General features: G+C 43.0%; 1 protein-coding gene, 2 non-coding genes and 2 pseudogenes across 3 annotated transcripts; all 5 read left to right on the top strand.

The window, feature by feature from the left end:
• The first annotated feature begins 3,836 nt into the window (after window positions 1-3,836).
• LOC140066341 (U2 spliceosomal RNA) lies at window positions 3,837-4,042 on the top strand (annotated as a pseudogene).
• A 780-nt stretch (window positions 4,043-4,822) lies between these two features.
• On the top strand, window positions 4,823-5,013 carry LOC140066278 (U2 spliceosomal RNA). The gene has a single exon (XR_011848187.1). It is a non-coding gene; the product is annotated as a U2 spliceosomal RNA (small nuclear RNA).
• Window positions 5,014-5,793: 780 nt separating this feature from the next.
• LOC140066267 (U2 spliceosomal RNA) lies at window positions 5,794-5,984 on the top strand. Its single transcript, XR_011848185.1, has one exon. It is a non-coding gene; the product is annotated as a U2 spliceosomal RNA (small nuclear RNA).
• A 5,942-nt stretch (window positions 5,985-11,926) lies between these two features.
• On the top strand, window positions 11,927-12,097 carry LOC140066356 (U2 spliceosomal RNA; annotated as a pseudogene).
• Window positions 12,098-18,095: 5,998 nt separating this feature from the next.
• Window positions 18,096-20,078, top strand: LOC140066181 (uncharacterized). The gene has a single exon (XM_072113715.1). It carries the CDS (start codon window positions 18,395-18,397, stop codon window positions 20,060-20,062), a length of 1,668 nt encoding a protein of 555 aa, XP_071969816.1. The 5' UTR covers window positions 18,096-18,394; the 3' UTR covers window positions 20,063-20,078.
• Window positions 20,079-21,443: the final 1,365 nt, after the last annotated feature.

Below are 21,443 nucleotides of genomic sequence, written 5' to 3'. Positions count from 1 at the left end.
ACAGGTGGTTCCCAGCGTATTATAATTAAAAGGGCCAAGTTTGAACATAGTAACCCTTTTGCAGTCCTCCAGATAGAGGAGCTGCCCCAATCCTCAGGGGACTGGAGTGAGGTATCCTCTCCCAGTTCGCCTGTCACAAAATCCAAAGTTAATAAAAACGAATGTAAAGCAAGGGGAAAATACAAACAAAAAAATAACGATGATGATGGGTCCAGTTAATTTTCCCCACCAGTTACTTATTATGAGTCTGATATTTGCCACCTTAAATGTTAGGAGCATCAGCAATTTATACAGGAGAGCTGCTGTCTTAGACATACTGAAGAGTTACCCGGCTGATATCATTTGTCTCCAGGAATGCGCCCTATGCGTAGCCCCTGGAAATTCTGAATGGTCTGCAGGACCCTCCTATTGGTCTGTAGACAATACAAATAGGAATAATGGTATAGGTTTCCTAATAAAAAATCCTAATATCTACACCCATGACTTTAGAGTCCTAGAACCGGGCAGGTTAGCTGTCCTGGAAGTCTCCTATAATTCCACCAGATGGAGACTCTTTAACACCTATGCCCCTGCCGAAAAAAGGGAAAGAGTTAATTTTCTAGAAAATCTAAAATTGCATATAATAGGAAGGATGCCCACCATTGTAGCAGGAGATTTTAATTGTATCAGAAAAGGTTCTGATAGGCTGAGTGACTCGTCTTCTGGCACAGACGCGTCATCTGCTGTGCTTAACCAGCTTATTCAGGACCTGAGGTTTACAGATGTGGCTGAGAATATGTCTGGTGATAACAAATTTACTTTTATTTCAGAGAGTGGGAAATGCAAATCCCGCATTGATTTTATTTTATTTTCAGAAGGTCTCTGTCCAGGGTCCTGTAAGGTGGAGCCTGTGGTGTTCTCTGATCACAGGATTCTGTCAGTGGAAGTGGTGCTGCAGGATTCGCTGTTATTTGGCAGAGGTGTATGGAAGGCCAATAGCAGCTTACTGACATCTCCTGTAGTACTACAAGAACTAGAACGGCTATTTAACCTCTGTGTTGCTAAACAATTTTTATTTTCAGACTTACTCTCCTGGTGGGATGATACTAAGCAGCAATTAGCCGCCCACCTGAGGAACACCAGCCTCAGACTAGCTGAGGAAAGGAGGCGGAGATTTAATATGCAAATAAAGAAACTGGAGTATCTCCGTAAGTGTCATGCAGTGGGCGTAGAGGTGGGGAGTGCACTGCAGCAGGTGAAGGAGGATATAGCTGCCTCTCTTAAAGAGATTGGAAAGCGTATTGTGCACTCTGCCCGGGTGAAACACTTAGAGGAGGATGAGAGTTGTACTCGCTACTTCTTTAAAAAAGTGTGTCATGCCAAGGGGCTGATTTCCTCTGTTTTAGTGGGTGAGGAAGAGGAGGTCAGAGGTCAGCAAATTATAGATAAAGTCACCAATTTCTATAGTGATCTCTATAGCCATGACAGGGCTGCCTCACAGGTGGAGATTGAGGATTATTGTGAGGTGCTGGAGGATAAGCTGCTCTCCAGTGATGTGGATGCCCTAAGCAGTGACATCACAGAGGGGGAGGTCTTAGCTGCCCTGGAGTCTATGAGTAAGGGGAAGACTCCTGGAAGTGATGGGTTTCCAGCTGAATTATACTCTGCATGCTGGCCCTTCATAAAGAAGGAATTCACTAGAGTTGTTTCCTATGTCCTCAAGGAGGGGAGGATTTCCACCTCAATGAAAAAAGGAATAGTTACCCTCATATTTAAAAAGGGTGACAGGAGGGATTTAAAAAACTGGCGCCCCATCACCTTATTAAATGTGGATTACAAAATAATTGCCAAACTCCTGACAAGCCGCATGAGTAAAATTATAAATAAAATGGTGAGCGACCAACAATGTTGTGCGGTGCCAGGACGCAGGATAACAGACAATTTACTGCTCCTGCGAGATCTCATCCTGCATAGTCAGCAGAATAAAACCTTACTGCTACTAGAGAGCATAGACCTAGAAAAGGCCTTTGATAAGGTCTCCCACTCCTTCCTTTTCACAACGTTAAAGGGGATGGGTCTCCCTCCGGGACTGTTAAAGGTCCTGAAGGGCTTCTATACGGACATCCAAAGCCAAATACTTGTCAATGGGCATTTAACCCCTTCAGTAGCCATCAGATCAGGAGTCCGCCAGGGGTGCCCACTTTCCCCCATGTTGTTTATATGTGCAATGGAACCCTTACTGCTTCACATCCAGAGGGACAAGGTGGTGACCGGAGTTTTTGTCCCTGGCAGTGAAAGGAATCATATTAAAAACGTGGCATACATGGATGACATTGTCTTTACCTGTACATCCAAAGCGGACCTGGAAAGATCCAACCTGCATTTAAACATCTTTTGTGCAGTATCTGGGATGCGTGTAAATTGGAATAAGTGCAGTTATAGTGTTTTTGGGAAGCACCTTAATACCCGGATCGAACAGGTGAAGCAGGAACCACAAATAGAGGTCCTAGGTGTCACCTTTGACCAAGACCTAAGTGGATCGAGGAATTTCTCTCAATTAGAGGGGAGAATAGACCAAAAACTAGCCCTCTGGAGGATGAGGAACCTGTCCCTTAAGGGCAAAGTCCTCATATTAAAGTCTATTATCTTGCCCCTAATCCTATATGTTTCCATGATCCTCCCTCCACAGAAATTGTGGATAAAGAGGGTTACCAGAAAATTATGCGTATTCTTCTGGGGAGGAAAAATGGAGAAAGTCAGGAGGGAAATAATCAGGAGTAGTCGCCTGGTGGGAGGGATGGACTTCCCTGATTTAGACATCTTTCTTAAAACCCACTATCTACTACTGGTGTCTAAGACAGTTAGAGCCAATAATAGGTCAGCTGACCTTATCAGGTACTGGGCAGGCTGGCTGCTGGCCAAGTGGAAATGGTGCGAAAGAGATCTGCGCAAGCCAGTTGCCTTAGTGCTTCCTAGGTTCTATACTTACCTTAAAAATTTTGTAGAGAAAAACCAACTACCTATTGAAGGGGTCCCAAACAAAAAGAACATTATGCAGGCATTAAGATCCAGGGAACATTTTTGTTGTGTACCTTTCCTGAATGAATCCAATTCTCGAAAGGTTTGGAATTTATTTTCAGTACCAGGAATATCAAATAAATCCCTGGATACTACCTGGTTGGCCTTCCATGGGGCACTGCCCACGCGGGCAATGATGAAACACAGAGGTATTGGAGATTCTGAAAGATGTCCGAGAGAAGGGTGTGGAGAGGTGGAAACTGCCTTCCATGCTCTTTTTGAGTGTTCTTATGTACAAGATGTTTTGTTATTGTTATGTCCTTTGTTTAATGTTTTGTTTAAAGATTTTGTTTTCAGCCCTGAATCTGTGCTAATTGGGTGGAAACCCAACAACAGAGAGGAGCGTAAGTGGTGGGTAGTCTTTGCTCTACTCAAAGCAACATTGTGGGACGTCAGAAACATCTTAGTCATGAACAAGGTGGGATTGTCACCAAATGACACTGTTAAATTGTATGTAAGTCGACTTTACTTTACTTACCTTTTTGATGTGAAGAGATGGGGTGAGGACCTGGCCGAAGGGTACTGGAGTTACCGGAGGTGGAATCCTGCCCTAAAACAATAAAAATACCAGTTTAAATTTAAAATTGAAAAAAAAAAAAAAAAACAAATTTCAATTAAAAAAAAAAAAAAAAAAAAAAAAAAGTCTTGTTAAGATTACTGTTAAGAACAGATTTAAGAAAAAAAAAAAAAAAAAAAAAAAAGCAACGTATAAGACATGTGATGGCTACCCAATAACTCACTAAGTCTCCTTGCATGAGATTGAACGTTGAGTTAGTCTGATGTTTTATAAAAAAAAAAAAAAAAAAAAAAAAAAAAAAAAAAAAAAAAAAAATCTGTTCTTATCAGTTTAATATCTGATACGTCCCCTATCTGGGGACCATATATTAAATGGATTTTTGGAACAGGGAGATGGAAAAAGAGCTTGCTCTGTCCACTCCACGCATTGACCTGGTATTGCAGTACCTCCAGGACCGGTGCACCCCTTCTTAACTTGGTGAAAAAGATAGAGAAATAAATAGCAAAACTTTGGAAAAGGGAAAAGAAATGGAGCCGAAGTTTGCAATGTGACGTCGACGACGCTCTTGTGCTTTGTCACCTACTCAGGTGTGTTGTGTGCTGTGTCTTTTGCAGGAGGAACAAAGGCTTCTCACTAATTGATTAATGAGGTGCTAAATGGGCCCGACCCGGAACAAAGGAAAAAAAAAAAAAAGGAAAAATAAAAGTGACCTAATCGGCGGCCTAATTAATTGGAGCTAATTGGATCATGATTAGTCTGGAGCCGTCTACTTGAATCGAAGACACCTGCAGGTTGAGATTTGGCTGCTTCCTCCTCCACTGCTAGCAGTCACAGTCTGAGAAGGTGCGAACGACCGAAGGTAAGCTGTAGCTATCAGCGTGTGCTGGAGCGAGCGTGCTTGTCCCCTCACACCGTCCAGCGGCTGTGTCAAGAGAAAGGAAAAGTGATCTCTGAGCCGTCAGGCAGGCAGGCAGTCGGTCGGTCAGACTGACTTGACAAAAGAGTTGTTGTGGGGAGGGTGTAGCAGCGGGCGGCTGGCAGATGAAGTGCAGACGCCCGCTCGCTCGGCCCCCCTGCTGCTTTGCGGGGGAGGTGCCTGTTGGGGGCGGTCCTATGCAGATTAATCGTCCCCACGCAGAGGACTGTGTGACTTGCAGAGTAGGTTTTTCGCCTCCTGGCGGTGTCTCCTCTCCGTGAGCAGTGCTGAGAGTTCTGAAGGGGGCCCGGTCTGGGCGAGCTATGGTCGGTATCGCTTCTCGGCCTTTTGGCTAAGATCAAGTGTAGTATCTGTTCTTATCAGTTTAATATCTGATACGTCCCCTATCTGGGGACCATATATTAAATGGATTTTTGGAACAGGGAGATGGAAAAAGAGCTTGCTCTGTCCACTCCACGCATTGACCTGGTATTGCAGTACCTCCAGGACCGGTGCACCCCTTCTTAACTTGGTGAAAAAGATAGAGAAATAAATAGCAAAACTTTGGAAAAGGGAAAAGAAATGGAGCCGAAGTTTGCAATGTGACGTCGACGACGCTCTTGTGCTTTGTCACCTACTCAGGTGTGTTGTGTGCTGTGTCTTTTGCAGGAGGAACAAAGGCTTCTCACTAATTGATTAATGAGGTGCTAAATGGGCCCGACCCGGAACAAAGGAAAAAAAAAAAAAAGGAAAAATAAAAGTGACCTAATCGGCGGCCTAATTAATTGGAGCTAATTGGATCATGATTAGTCTGGAGCCGTCTACTTGAATCGAAGACACCTGCAGGTTGAGATTTGGCTGCTTCCTCCTCCACTGCTAGCAGTCACAGTCTGAGAAGGTGCGAACGACCGAAGGTAAGCTGTAGCTATCAGCGTGTGCTGGAGCGAGCGTGCTTGTCCCCTCACACCGTCCAGCGGCTGTGTCAAGAGAAAGGAAAAGTGATCTCTGAGCCGTCAGGCAGGCAGGCAGTCGGTCGGTCAGACTGACTTGACAAAAGAGTTGTTGTGGGGAGGGTGTAGCAGCGGGCGGCTGGCAGATGAAGTGCAGACGCCCGCTCGCTCGGCCCCCCTGCTGCTTTGCGGGGGAGGTGCCTGTTGGGGGCGGTCCTATGCAGATTAATCGTCCCCACGCAGAGGACTGTGTGACTTGCAGAGTAGGTTTTTCGCCTCCTGGCGGTGTCTCCTCTCCGTGAGCAGTGCTGAGAGTTCTGAAGGGGGCCCGGTCTGGGCGAGCTATGGTCGGTATCGCTTCTCGGCCTTTTGGCTAAGATCAAGTGTAGTATCTGTTCTTATCAGTTTAATATCTGATACGTCCCCTATCTGGGGACCATATATTAAATGGATTTTTGGAACAGGGAGATGGAAAAAGAGCTTGCTCTGTCCACTCCACGCATTGACCTGGTATTGCAGTACCTCCAGGACCGGTGCACCCCTTCTTAACTTGGTGAAAAAGATAGAGAAATAAATAGCAAAACTTTGGAAAAGGGAAAAGAAATGGAGCCGAAGTTTGCAATGTGACGTCGACGACGCTCTTGTGCTTTGTCACCTACTCAGGTGTGTTGTGTGCTGTGTCTTTTGCAGGAGGAACAAAGGCTTCTCACTAATTGATTAATGAGGTGCTAAATGGGCCCGACCCGGAACAAAGGAAAAAAAAAAAAAAGGAAAAATAAAAGTGACCTAATCGGCGGCCTAATTAATTGGAGCTAATTGGATCATGATTAGTCTGGAGCCGTCTACTTGAATCGAAGACACCTGCAGGTTGAGATTTGGCTGCTTCCTCCTCCACTGCTAGCAGTCACAGTCTGAGAAGGTGCGAACGACCGAAGGTAAGCTGTAGCTATCAGCGTGTGCTGGAGCGAGCGTGCTTGTCCCCTCACACCGTCCAGCGGCTGTGTCAAGAGAAAGGAAAAGTGATCTCTGAGCCGTCAGGCAGGCAGGCAGTCGGTCGGTCAGACTGACTTGACAAAAGAGTTGTTGTGGGGAGGGTGTAGCAGCGGGCGGCTGGCAGATGAAGTGCAGACGCCCGCTCGCTCGGCCCCCCTGCTGCTTTGCGGGGGAGGTGCCTGTTGGGGGCGGTCCTATGCAGATTAATCGTCCCCACGCAGAGGACTGTGTGACTTGCAGAGTAGGTTTTTCGCCTCCTGGCGGTGTCTCCTCTCCGTGAGCAGTGCTGAGAGTTCTGAAGGGGGCCCGGTCTGGGCGAGCTATGGTCGGTATCGCTTCTCGGCCTTTTGGCGAAGATCAACTTAGTTTCTGAGTTGTGAGCTGGAAGGCAAGGCACATTCCTGCACGGAGAAGGACAGTACCCTCGGCCTTGGATCTTATACAGATTCCTGCAGCTATTGGGGGGTGTCTATGGATCTGGCTGGAGTGTGACCTTTTGTTCTCTGGAGTTCGGGAGGATTCGTGGACCGGATCAGCGGCTGGAGAAGTGGCGCTTTCTAGACGAGGAGACGGACCGGAGGAATCCTGAACCGGAGAGAGGCGATACCCAAGATTTAAGAAACATCTGTCTTGAGGTTTGGAAAGGTTTATCTTCTTCCTATTTTTTGAAAGAAAAAAGAAGAACAGATTATTTGGAGAAGAATTATGGCTTCCAAATGGTCTGAGGAAACTGATTTTTTTTCCACTAAATATTTTCTGAAGGATACCATCCGTTTTGTTGTGTCGGATGACCAACGTACGAAAAAAACCCTTAAGTATTTACACGATAACATTTTTGACCCGTTGCTGAGACTACAGACAGAAGATTATGTTTGTGTTCAGTCTTTTCAGAAACGGGGTATTTATGATGTAACGCTGAACAGTGTGAGGATCTGCAATAAGGCGTACAGAGCCTATGAAGAGAATAGAGACTCTGATGTATTACGTGGAGTGCAGGCATATCCCTCATATCAGTATGCATCAAGGACTTTGACTGTCCATATGTATAGTCCTTTTCTAGCTGATTTTCATGTTGATAATTATTTATCTAAATTCTGTGAAAAAGTTGTTTTACAGAAAAAAGGAAAGACAGATTTTGGCGTCTGGGATGGAAGAAGGATTTACACCGTGACCTTCAGGAAGGACGCTGAAGGTTCCATCATGATGCCCCCACCTGTGATACATGTTAACAGGGTAAGAGGACATCTTTTTTTTACGGGAATGCCTCAGTATTGCAAGGCGTGTAGAACATATGGCCACAGAACTGAAGAATGTGAGCCATGTGATGATTGTGTGAATGAAACACATCAGAAACGGGATTGTCCAAACAAGTCCGCCACAGCTGACGTGGCAGAAGAAAGTGGTGAGAGGAGTGGGAGTGGCCCATCTGCAGCTAATGTTTCCCAAGAGACACCGGGAGCGGATGGTGGGATAGAAAAAAGAAATGTTAATGAACATGCAAATGGAGTGGTTAGCGAAGAGGTTGCTGGAAATGAGATGTGCGGCCTATCTCACATAGAAGAGATGGTGAGTGATCTCCCTCAGGTAATACAGGAGACACCGGAAGACACATCTGCGTCTCCTGGAATTCCGTGTGGTCAAGAACTAATGGAATTGGAAGTTAAATCTGCGAAACGAGGAAAGTGTGAAGAGAGTGGGAGTGAAAGAGAGGAGGAGGAGCCGGGTAAGAAAAGAATATCTGCTTACCTGGGCGAACTCTCTTCTTCATCTTCCTCAGAATCTGAAGGAAAAGAAAAAGTGAAGAGAAGTGTTAGACAGGACGGTGGGGATGGTCCTAAAAAGAAAGATCAAGGATGATCAAAATTGCCTCCCTGAATGTTCAGGGGTTTAACAAAAGGAATAAGAGAGCAGTATTATATGATTTTTTTGAAAATGAAGATTTTGATTTTATTTTTCTCCAGGAGTGCAATATAGGTAAAAAATTGGATTATTCTTACCTTAAAGAAAATTGGACCGGGAACTTCGCTCTCTCAGGAGGTAACGAGGTGAGGAGTGATGGCGTTGCCTTCCTGTGTAAAAAAGAGTGGGAGATCATGAAGGTGGAAGAGATCTACCCCGGAAGAATTTTATGTGTGACGGTGGTAAGAAACCAAGAAAGAATTAAATGTTTTTGTATATATGCCCATGCTGAGAAAAACAAAAGAATAGAATTGTTGGAGATTTTAAAACTGTTTTTAGTAGGTCCGGACCCGATAATTGTGGGCGGAGATTTTAATTGTCACATAGAAAAAGAGAAGGACAAATCCTCCAGGATCCTGAGAGAGGTAAAGGAGATTTTTCTTTTTAGGGATTGCTGGGAGGAATGTGGCAAAAAAGAAGAATATAAAATGACTTGGAGAAACAACGCTGTGGAATCCAGAATTGATTATTTATTTGTCACGGAGCACTTTAAACAAGAAGAGTTTGCCACCAAGGTGAATGGTTTTTCGGACCATAAATTACTGCAGTGCACTTTATTCCTGGATGGTGAGTCAAAAAAGAAATCTTCCCACTGGAAACTAAATACATCTATTTTAAAAGATCCGGACATATTAAATAGTTTTAAAGAGTTTTTTAAGAAATTGGAAGAAAAGAAAAAAGATTTTATGAATAATTTATTGTGGTGGGAATATGTGAAAAAGAAAAGTAAAAGTTTTTTTATACAGAAAGCAAAAGAAAGAGCTGAAAAGAAAAGAGGAATGTATGAAAAACTTTTTGCAAATTTACAGTGTCTTTATTTATTTAAGAATTCTGGAATCCAAGTTGATGAGGAGATTGAAGAAGTAAAAATAAAAGTCAAAAGAAAACTGGAAGAAAGAGGAAAGGAGATCATCTTCAACGCCAGAGTGGAAGCCTTGGAGGAGGATGAGAAGTGCTCCAACTTCTTTTTTAAAAAAATAGTAAGTAAGAAAGACACAATAGAAGAAATAGATGGTGAAAAATCGTTGGATGGCAGATTAAGAAAAGCGGAGGAGTTTTATTCTAATTTATTTGAAAAAAGAAAGAGTGACCCTTTTATGGAAGAATTTTTTTTAGAAAAAGTTGATGTCCCTTTTAATAAAAGCGAATATGACTTTTTAGCACAAGATGTGGAATACAGCGAAGTGGCGTGTGCAATAAAAAGTTTTAAAAACCTTAAAACACCGGGGAGTGATGGCCTTCCTATTGAATTTTTTAAAATCTTTTGGAATATAATCAATACAGCTTTTATGGATGTTTTACAGGAAATTTTATCTACCAGTGTTTTACCCGAGTCATGGAAGGAAGGTCTCATCGTGCTGCTATACAAAAAAGGTAATAAGAACGAGCTTAAGAACTGGAGACCTATAACGCTTTTAAACACTGATTATAAAATTTTTGCGAAAATCCTGGCTAACAGAATGAAAAGTGTAATTGCCTCTGTCATTAATAGAGATCAAACCTGTGCGGTCCCAGGAAGAAAGATAACGGACTCATTGTTTTTAGTACGAGACATTTTATGGGATTTTAAAGACAGAGAACAGGACTTGGCTGTATTGAGTCTAGATTTTGAAAAGGCCTATGACCGTGTGTCTCATGATTTTTTATTTAAGGTTTTATTGAAGATGGGATGTCCAGAAAAATTTGTCAAATATATTAGAATTTTATACGAAGATGCTTTTAGTAAAATATCTGTTAACGGTTTTTTATCAAAAAAAGTTCTTTTAAAAAGTGGCGTAAAACAAGGATGCCCTTTATCACCAATTTTATTCATATGTGCAATAGAACCGCTGCTGAACGCCATCAGAAAAGACAAAATAATTAAAGGTGTTTTTATTCCAGGAAACAAAAACGTACCAGTAAAATTGGTGGCTTATATGGACGATGTGACCCTGCTCACCCGGGACATGACGGGACTCAACCGGATAGTTCGGGTGGTGCAGTGGTTCCAGGAAGCAGCCGGTTTTAAGCTAAATATGGACAAATCAAACATTTTATTGTGTGGAAAGTTTATTTTAAATGAAGATTGTTGTTTTAAGAAGGTCCAAGAAATAAAGATTTTAGGAATTGTTTTTACAGAAAACTGCGGTAGTATAAAGAATTGGGAATCTCTACTGGAGAGAGTAAGGAAAAAACTCTCCTTCTGGAAACTAAGAAGCCTAAGCATGGATGGAAAAATTTTAATTTTAAAACAAGTGATTTTACCTATGCTTTTATACATTTCAACTGTTTTTATTCCCCCTGACATTGTTTTAAGAAAATTTATAAGAGAATGTTTTTATTTTTTCTGGAAAAGCAAGATGGAGAGATGCAGGCGGGAGGAAGTGTATAAATCTATTTTTAAAGGCGGAAGAGGATTTCCTGATTTTAGAAAGTTCATTTATTGCAAGTTTTTATCGCAGTGTGTAAAGACTATTTTAGGACCTGATTTTAACTTAAGGAATTTTATGTGGTACAATTGTGGCTTTTTTATCAAAAAATACAAGTGGACTAACGCACCTTTATCTACCCCATGGAGATGGGTTCCAGCTGGAAATTATGTGGTTTTAGAAAAAATTATAAGACTGTACAAATTGGAACATGTTGAAGTACAAATTTTAATGGACCACAAGAAAATTTTAAAATTACTGGAAAGCCAAGTGACCCATTCTCCAATAGGAAACCTATCTAACAAAATGGTCGAGACTGTGTGGCAAAATATTAATTTTAAATTTTTAACAAATGCACAAAAGGAAATTTTATGGTGTATTGTACAGGATTGTCTCCCTACAAAAGACTTTCAGCACAGGAGGGGCTTAATAAGAAGCGGCCAATGCCCCAGGGAGTTTTGTGGATCCTGCGAAACCACGTTACATGTCTTTTGGAATTGCGGCTTTGCACAGGGGATATGGCGGAAGGTCAGTACCCTTTTAAAACTTCTAACAAATGTGTCTTTTATGGATTTTTATTTAGTTTTATACGGTTTAAACCTCAAAAATGAAGATTTTAAAGTAGCCTGGATTACAATATCTTGTGCGAAGATGGCGTTGTGGAAGGTGAGAAATATTTTAATCTTCAAAAAAGAAACCATAAGCCAAAATGAGTGTTTTAAACTGTTTTTAAGTTATTTATATCTACACTTCTGGAGAGATAAAATTTGTTATGGAGCAAAAGCTGCTGAGAAAACATGGAAAAGAAGCCAATGGAACAAAATTCAGTAAAGTATATTATTATTTTTATTATTATTATTATTATTATTATTAGTATTATTATTAAAAATAAAGTTAAAAATATATAAATATTACTTACCTTTTTATCAATGATGAAAATCTTAAAATCTCTATAAAGATATTGTTTCATGTTTCCTACGAGACAAAAAAGAGACTATTTTTATTATTTGAGATTGAGAGATGACCTGAGATAAAAAAAAACAAAAAAAAAAAAAAAAAAAAAAAAAAAAAAAAAAAAAAAAAAAAAAAAAAAAAAAAAAAAAAAAAAAAAAAAAAAAAAAAAAAAAAAAAAAAAAAAAAAAAATCTGTTCTTATCAGTTTAATATCTGATACGTCCCCTATCTGGGGACCATATATTAAATGGATTTTTGGAACAGGGAGATGGAAAAAGAGCTTGCTCTGTCCACTCCACGCATTGACCTGGTATTGCAGTACCTCCAGGACCGGTGCACCCCTTCTTAACTTGGTGAAAAAGATAGAGAAATAAATAGCAAAACTTTGGAAAAGGGAAAAGAAATGGAGCCGAAGTTTGCAATGTGACGTCGACGACGCTCTTGTGCTTTGTCACCTACTCAGGTGTGTTGTGTGCTGTGTCTTTTGCAGGAGGAACAAAGGCTTCTCACTAATTGATTAATGAGGTGCTAAATGGGCCCGACCCGGAACAAAGGAAAAAAAAAAAAAGGAAAAATAAAAGTGACCTAATCGGCGGCCTAATTAATTGGAGCTAATTGGATCATGATTAGTCTGGAGCCGTCTACTTGAATCGAAGACACCTGCAGGTTGAGATTTGGCTGCTTCCTCCTCCACTGCTAGCAGTCACAGTCTGAGAAGGTGCGAACGACCGAAGGTAAGCTGTAGCTATCAGCGTGTGCTGGAGCGAGCGTGCTTGTCCCCTCACACCGTCCAGCGGCTGTGTCAAGAGAAAGGAAAAGTGATCTCTGAGCCGTCAGGCAGGCAGTCGGTCGGTCAGACTGACTTGACAAATGAGTTGTTGTGGGGAGGGTGTAGCAGCGGGCGGCTGGCAGATGAAGTGCAGACGCCCGCTCGCTCGGCCCCCCTGCTGCTTTGCGGGGGAGGTGCCTGTTGGGGGCGGTCCTATGCAGATTAATCGTCCCCACGCAGAGGACTGTGTGACTTGCAGAGTAGGTTTTTCGCCTCCTGGCGGTGTCTCCTCTCCGTGAGCAGTGCTGAGAGTTCTGAAGGGGGCCCGGTCTGGGCGAGCTATGGTCGGTATCGCTTCTCGGCCTTTTGGCACGATCAAATTTGTGCTGGAAGGTCAGAGTCTGCTCTACTTCGGTGAAAAGTAAGCCCTCGGCCTTGTTTCTTAACTGAAACCTGCTGCTATAGGGGGGAAGCTTCATAGTCCGAGTAGAAAAGACTCTTTCTTGGTGACGGTGGACCCGGAGGATCTGGACGGCTGGACGCTTCAACGGAGAAGGGATTCTACGGTGCAGTGGAAGGATCGGAAGGACCCCGGGAACGCTAATCCATTTTCAAGAGGCGATAAGAAGGCTCATCAAAATCTTCGCTGACTGCAGGAACCTTTTTTCTCTCTGAAGATTTAAAGACGAGAAAGGGTTGAAACCTGTTATTGAGAAGATGGCATCCAGAAGCCAAGACGATTCGTCTGATTATTTTTCAGTTAATTTTACTTTGGAGAAGACTCTGCGTTTCTGGGTTGTACCAGAACAAATATACAACAAAGATGCAAACTTTATTTTTCATCAAATTTTGGCACCAATGATGAAATTGGAACCTAAACATTTTATTTGCGTTCAGAGCTACAGCAAGAGAGGTATCATTGATGTAACTCTAACGGAGGATACTTTGTGTGAGAAGGTTTTCCAAACCTATACAAAGACTAAGCACCTGGACGTGTGGAAGGGGATTGAAGTTTCTCCAATCTACCAGACCCTAACTAAACTTATCACGATCCAGATGTATAGTCCTTTCATCTCGGATAAGGAGGTGGAAGACTTTCTTGCACCCTATTGCGAGAAGATTGTCCCCAGGAAAAGGTGCGAAACCTCTTTCGGCGTTTGGAACGGGAAGAGGCTTTATTTTGTTACCCTTAAAAAAGACCCAGACGCCTATGGCGGGGTCATGCGACCTCCACCCTTCTGCTACATAAGAAGGGTGAGAGGAAATGTTTTTTTTTCCAACAGGCCGGATTATTGCCGGAAATGCAAGGCTTATGGGCACGACACTGGAGTGTGCGATGTGTGTAAGGAGTGCCCTGGGACCCCGCATCAAAGTAATGATTGCCCGAAAAATAGAGAAGAACAATCGGAAGAGAGTTCTGAATCTCCTGAACAGGAGCAAACAAGTGTCCCCCAGGAGGATGTGAGTAAGCCGTCAGAAGACCTTCCGGCTGGTGAAGATGGGGACGAGAAGAATGTGGAAATGGAGGAAAACATCGTGGTGAGCGGTGATATAGTTGAAGAAGTCGCAACTGCGGCATCGGATACTGTAGTTAATTTTTTGAAGAAACAGGTTGAGAGCCTAGATAAGGAACTTACCGTGGTGGAGCCATCTCAGTCATCCTCGGTGTCCGGGACGGAATCTGAAATCCCGTGTGCCCAACAGCCGATGGACACCTCGGGTAAGTCGCGGAAGAGACCTAAAAAAGATAGTAAAGAAGAAGAAGCATCCTTTACTAACCCACAGGAATTTGAACTTCTGGGTGACATATCATCTAGCGGCTCGGATTCCGAACATTCAAAATTAAAAATAGGAAGACCTCACAAGGGCGAGAGGGAGAGCCCTCAGGATCATGAAAAAGGATGATTCGGTGCACATCCCTGAATACTCAGGGCCTAAACAACAAGTTCAAAAGAGCTGCTTTATATGATTTTTTTAAAAACCAAAATAATGACTTTATTTTTTTACAGGAAGCTAATATTGAGAAAAAAATGTGCTATAGTTACCTTGGAGACTCATGGGATGGTAACTACATCTTCTCAGGAGGAAATGAGACCAAGAGTGACGGTGTAGCTTTCCTATGTAACAAAGATTGGAAAATTATTAATTCTGAAGAGATCTACCCCGGCAGGATCTTATCGGTCACTGTGGAAAGGGAAAGCCAAAAAATCAAATGCTTCTCAGTCTACGGACATACATGCAAAGAAAAAAGGATGGAGTTATTTGAAATTTTAAAATTGTTTTTAGTTGGCACAGACCCTATAATTATTGGTGGTGATTTTAATTGTCATTTGGACGGGAGGAAGAAGGAGAAGTCCGCTACTTTTGTTTTAAATATTCTTGCAGATTTGGATCTTAATGATGTGTGGAAATCCTGTGGAAGCAGTGAGGAATCCAGAATCACTTGGCAAAGTGCAATAGCTGAATCTCGGATCGACTATTTTTTCTCCTCAAAGCACTTTAAAGCCACACATTTTAAAACAACTGTGAATGGTTTTTCTGACCACAAGATAATTTCATGCACTTTAAATTTAAACCAAAATGCTTTTAACAAAAAACCTTCTCATTGGAAGCTAAACACTAAAATTTTTAACGATTTGGAGGTGTGCAATAGATTTAAAATTCTTTTTAAAAGACTGGAGTTGAAAAAACCTTTTTTCAGTAATTTATCTGTATGGTGGGACTTTGCCAAAGTTGAAATAAAGAAGTTTTTTATCAAACAAAGTCAAAGAAAAGCAAAGGTAAAGAAAATGTTTTATAATAAGTTATTTACTCAACTTCAGTGTTTTTATTCTTTTAAAAAGATGGGCGTGAATGTGGAGAAAGAAATTGAAGACACCAAGTTCGAGATCAAGAGGCTTTTAAAGGAAAAAGGTAAAGAAATTATTTTTAATTCTAAAGTTAAAGTTCTCGAAGAAGATGAAAAATGTACCAGTTTCTTTTTTAAAAAAGTATCCGGAGGTAAAGATTTTATTGACGAGCTTGATGGAGAGAAGACAACACCCGGTAAACTCGGTAAAGTAAAAGACTTTTATTCTAATTTATTCAGTAAGAAATCTTGTGATCCTTTTTTAAGCGAATATTTTTTAGAGAATGTTGACACTTGTTTTAATGAAGAAGATTGTTCTATTTTATCTAAGAATTTGACAAAAGAAGAAGTTCTTAGTTCTGTGAAGAGTTTTAACAATTTAAAAACACCTGGAAAAGACGGTTTACCTATTGAGTTTTATAAGTTTTTTTGGACTTGTATTTGCACATCTTTTTTTGAAGTCCTTTTAGAAATTTTATCAACAGGAGCGGCTCCAGATTCGTGGCAGGAGGGCCTGATTGTGCTTCTTTTTAAAAAAGGTAATAAAAACGATCTGAAAAATTGGAGGCCAATTACGCTTTTAAATACCGACTATAAAATTTTCGCGAAGATAATGGCCAACAGATTAAAAGGCACCATTGCTTCTGTCATTCATCGGGACCAAACATGTGCAATACCAGGTAGGAGAATTTCGGACTCTTTGCTTTTATTTCGGGACATTCTCTGGGATTTTAAGGATAGAAGTCAAGATCTTGCTGTTTTAAGTTTGGACTTTGAGAAAGCCTATGACCGAGTATCTCACGATTTTTTATTCCAAGTATTGAAGAAGATGGGTTGTCCGCAAGCTTTTATCAATTTTATCCGGATCTTATATAATAAGTGTTTTAGCGAAATTTCTGTGAATGGTTTTTTATCGGAGAAGGTTTTTATCAAAAGCGGTGTGAAACAAGGATGCCCGCTATCACCAATTTTATTCGTGTGTGCTCTTGAACCATTGCTTTGTGCCATCAGAAAAGACAAATTAATAAGTGGTGTTTTTATTCCTGGCAACAAAAATATTCCTGTCAAGCTAATTTCATATATGGATGACGTTACACTGCTCGCCCGGGACATGAAGGGAATAAACCGGATAACCCGGGTGGTGCAGTGGTTCCAAGGAGCGTCAGGTTTTAAATTAAATATGGAAAAATCGAATATTTTATTATGCGGGAATTTTAAACTTGATGAAAATTGTCTTTTTAACAAAGTGCAAGAATTGAAAATTTTAGGCATCTTTTTTTCAGAAAACTGTGGAGCCATCAAGAACTGGGAGTCTCTCCTGGAAAGAGTGAAGAAGAAGATTTCTTTCTGGATGCTGAGGCAGCTAAGTATGGATGGCAAGATTTTAATCGTTAAACAAGTTTTACTGCCTATGTTTTTATATATTTCCATGATTTTTCCCCCCTCCAACCTGTTTTTAAGAAAGTTTATAAAAATATGTTTTAACTTTCTGTGGGGTAGCAAAATGGAAAGATGCAAAAGAGAAGAATTATGCAAATCTATTTTTAAAGGAGGAAGAGCTTTCCCAGACCTGAGGAAATTTTTATATTGTAAATATTTGGCACTTTGTATGAATACCATTTTAGGACCGGATTTTAATTTGAAAAGTTTTACTCTGTACAATTGTGGTTTTTTAATTAAGAAATACAAGTGGGCGAACCTGCCCTTGTCCTGTCCGTACAGGTGGATCCCTGCTGGTAATTATATTGTTTTAGAAAGAATTATTAGAATGTACCATTTACAAGATGTCAGCACGGAGATTTTAAAAGACCACAAAAAGATTCTTCGCCTAATTGTTGGAAAAGTGGTGTGCAGCCCAGTGGGGAATTTTAATGGAAATGTATCAGAGGAAATTTGGAAGAACATTAATTTTAATTTATTATCCAACAAGCAAAAAGAGCTCCTGTGGTGTGCAATAAAGGACTGTCTCCCCACCAGGGAATTTCAGTACCGCAGGAGACTCTCTAGGTCTGAAAAGTGCCCAAGGTCGAATTGTTTACATAGCGAAACACCAATGCACGTTTTTTGGGACTGTGTTTTCGCCCAAAATGTCTGGAGAAAAGTAAGTAACCTTTTAAAAATTTTAACTAATGTCCGCTTTTTAGACTTTAATGTGATTTTTTACGGTTTGAAGATAAAAAATGAAGATTTTAAAGTTGCTTGGATTTTAATCACATGTGTAAAGATGGCGTTATGGAAAACAAGAAACATCTCCATTTTTAGAAAAGAAAATGTTTGTGAAAATGACTGTTTAAAGTTGTTTTTAAGCTATTTATTCTTGCATTTTTGGAGGGATAAGCTATCTATAGGAGTTCAAGCAGCTAAGAATCTATGGAAGCCGGACATTTGGAACTGCACTTTACGGTAACAACTTGTTTTTTTCCTTTTTTTCCTTATAGTTTTTTCTCTAGAATTATATTAGAATTAAAAAATATACATATATATACTTTATTATTTACTTGCATTATCAGTGATGAAATCTTGATCTCTTGTTTTGGAAGTCGTTTTTTTCTGCAAAAAACAAAAGACTTTTTTCCATTTTGACTTGAGCATTGAGATAACTGAGATAATGTTTAGAAAAAAAAAAAAAAAAGAAAAAAAAAAAAAAAAAAGAAAAAAAAAAAAAAAAAAAAAAAAAAAAATCTTTTCAAGAAACTGCCTTGGATCTGACAAAGAACTCTGGAAGACTGAAGATCTGAAGAAGGAACCCTGGATTTTTGAAAAGATTTGGAAGAGTTGCTGCTTTTTCTTGCTGCTTCTTGGAAGAACCTTGGATTATCTCTGGGATTACTTTTTCTTCTTCTTCTTTGTTTCTTCTGGAGGAATTTCTGCCGGTGGAACCTTGCTCCTAGCGATCGGCTAGGAACCTCCGGACCAAGCAGGAAAATCTTCATTGCTTTCTCCCCCTGGGGAAAGTTCTGCTGAGGACCCTGCTCAAGGATTTCTGCACCTTTTCTTCTTTAACCCCCCAAGCAAGCCGAAGCCATGGCTCCAGCAAGCAAGGAGGCAAGGAAGAAGAAGCAGAAGACCCCCAAAGAAGCCCCAAGACTGGAGGAGGAAGCCCCAAAGGCTGAAACCCCAAGACTGGAGGCCAAAGACCCAGGACCCGAGGTACAGACCCCAGGACCTGCAGCTGTCCCCAACCCCGAAGCCCCCACCACTTCTCGGGTTCAGAAGCCGCCCAGGAAGACCCAGGAGCCCCCAAAGCTCCCTCCCTACATGAGGGATACGGTGGCCCTGAAGCTGAAGGAGGTGGACGGAAGGGTGCCGGACATGTCCAAGGACGTCTTCTGCAAGAAGATGCTGCTGGACCAGGGGATCCTGAGCCACGAGATCTTTGGGATCCAAGCCATGGTTGCCGGGATCTTTTATGTGACCTTCATCTCCATGTCGGTCTGTAAGAGGTACTGGGAAGCAGTGAAAGCAGCGACGCCGGATTCCCCGTTCTCCAAATTCTTATGCAGTTGCCTGCTACAGAGGGAGGAGAGGAGGATCATCGTGTCAATGTGGAACCTGCGGACCCCCGGCAAGGACATCGAGACATTCCTCCAAAGGTACTGCACGGTGGTGAGGGGCCCCGAAAAGGTCCTGAACTGCTACAACCTTTGGATGGGCAAGTGGGCTGCGACAGTCCTGCTGCAGAAGGATTCTGCATCAGAAGACGGTTTCAAACACCTGCCCCAAGCATTCATGTTGGGCAACTCCCACGGCCTCATCTATTATCCGGATATGCCGCAAACCTGCAGGAAGTGTGGCAAGACGGGTCATCAGATGAAGGCCTGCAAGGAGGAAGCCTGCAAGAATTGCAGGGTTACAGGCCACGAAACCAAAGATTGTCCCAGAAAGTCTACTTGCAACCTTTGCGGCCTGACTGGACATGTCTACAAAACCTGTCCACAAAGGAGGAAAACATGGGCGGAGGTGGCTGCCTCGGCTCCGGGAAAGGGCTTTGAAGCTCGCTCCCCTGCTGAGACAACAAAGAAGCCCAAGGCAAAGGTGTCGGGTGACCAACCGGCAGAACAAAAGAAGGCGTCAAAGAAGGTGACTCAGACGTCCAGGAATGTGGCCAAGCCCGCAGAGGTGTCAAAACTGAAGACGGGTAAGACAAAGAAGGTGACACCTTCCCCCCCTCCCGCCCAGGCCAACTCCAAACCCTCCCCTCCCCCCACTGAGACCACCATCACCCCCCTAGTCGGGGTCTCAGCAGTTCAGCCACCGGCCCATAAGGCAACCCCCCAGGAATCAGCAGCACTAACCCAAACCCCTCCCCCTGCTGCTGATCCCCTATCCTACACGGTGGAGAACTTCCCCAACCTCTCCTCCCAAGCCCTTGTCTCTTCCTCTGTCCCCACAGATCCAGGCACTGAGACCGAGACAAAGACAAAGAAGAAACGGAAGAGGAAGCAGGCGGAGAGCCCAGTAGCAGAGACCACCAGGAAAATAGTACTGGTGGAGAACGAACAGCCCTCCACTCCCGCTATAGACCTGGTTCTGCAAGCAGAAATTGAGAACATGCTGGATTACTACCCTGAGAGCCCCAGCTTCCACGACCTGCCAGCACCCCTCAATCCGTTGATAGACGAGATGCTGGATACTGCAGAGGGATCCCCGATCCTCCAGCAGGAAGAGCCACCTGACGGGATAGGTAACTAGGGCTGTATCGTCCCAACCTAACCACCCTCTTTTTCTTTTTCCATGATGGCGAATCTAACCATTTTCTCCATTAATGTTAGAAGCATTAGAGATAAGTTTCGTTGTTCGACTGTACTAACCTTTCTTGCCTCCCAACCAGGTGATGTTTTTATGTTGCAGGAATGTGCTCTCCCCTCCTCTAGGTCCTACCAACATCTGGCCAGGCAGTGGAGTCACGGCCCGTCCTACTGGTCCGGGGGGGGCGACTGTAAGTCTGCAGGCACCGCCATCCTTCTCAGGGGAAGCGCTTTCACGCTTGATTCCGTCCAGGAGCTAGTCTGCGGCCGACTTCTGGTCGTAGATGGCTCCTGGGCGGGTGAGCCCGTGCGGCTAATCAGCGTGTACGCATCCCCTGACAAGGGTGAGCGTCTGGAACTTTTCCAGAACCTCAGACCGCAGCTCGCCACCACCCGGGCCGTAGTGATGGCCGGAGACTTCAACTGCCCCATAGAGGAAGATGGGCGCAGCTCCGGCACCTCGAGCAAGCTTGATGTCACGTCCAAACTGCTCATAGAGATGGTAACTGAAGCATCCTTAAAGGACGCGGTGGGTTCCATGGGGTGCGGCTCCGTGAATTACACGTGGAGCCGCCCCGATGGCTCACTGCGTTCCCGGATAGACTTCGTGTTCACCTCTAGAGCGATCAAGCCGTGTGGGTACTCTATGGTCCCCTGCTTCTTCTCTGACCACAGGGCCGTCCAGGTTCGGGGCGCCCTGGGCCATGGTTTTCCAACTGGCCCAGGGTCCTGGAAACTGAACTGTGCCTTGCTGGAACAGGAGGGAGTGCGGGAGGAGCTTAGAGATGTCTACATGGTTTTGAGGAATGACAAATGTTTGTTTGCTACTGTCAGTGAATGGTGGGAGTATGCTAAAGTTGAATTGCGTAGTTTCTTTCAGGACAAAGGCAGGCGGCAGGCGGCCAAAGTGAAAAGGGACTTCAGAGAGCTCCAGCGTCAGCTGAGATCACTGCAGGACCTCCACCACTGCGGCTGGGACGTCAGAGAGGAGCTGGAGGACACCAAGAAGCGTCTGAAAAGTCACTTTGAGGAGGAATCCAAGCGAATCATCTTTCGTGCCAAAATGGACAACCTGGAGAAGGGTGAGAAGTGTAACTCTTTCTTTTTCAGGAAAGTCCACGCCGGCCACACGCCCCTGACTGAGCTGCGCGACGAAGCCGGAAACATGCAGCGGGGCAAAAAGGCAGTGATGGGAGTCGTCGCCGACTTCTACAGCAGCCTCTACGGCCCGAAAACCACAGACACGGAAGCCGCCGAGAGGTTCCTAGCAGGTATCACTAACCCCCTTGATCCTGCAGGTGCCACGGAAATGGACGCCCCTTTGA

This window comes from Engystomops pustulosus, chromosome 6, assembly GCF_040894005.1.
Source record: "Engystomops pustulosus chromosome 6, aEngPut4.maternal, whole genome shotgun sequence".
NCBI classification, from domain to species: Eukaryota; Metazoa; Chordata; class Amphibia; order Anura; family Leptodactylidae; genus Engystomops; species Engystomops pustulosus.
The sequence above is the reverse complement of the archived record's forward strand: the minus strand, read 5'-3'. Positions and strand labels throughout refer to the sequence as shown.

Excerpts from the sequence above, each read along its gene's own strand:
- LOC140066181 (XM_072113715.1), top strand. The coding sequence starts at position 18,395 with ATGGCTCCAGCAAGCAAGGAGGCAAGGAAGAAGAAGCAGAAGACCCCC.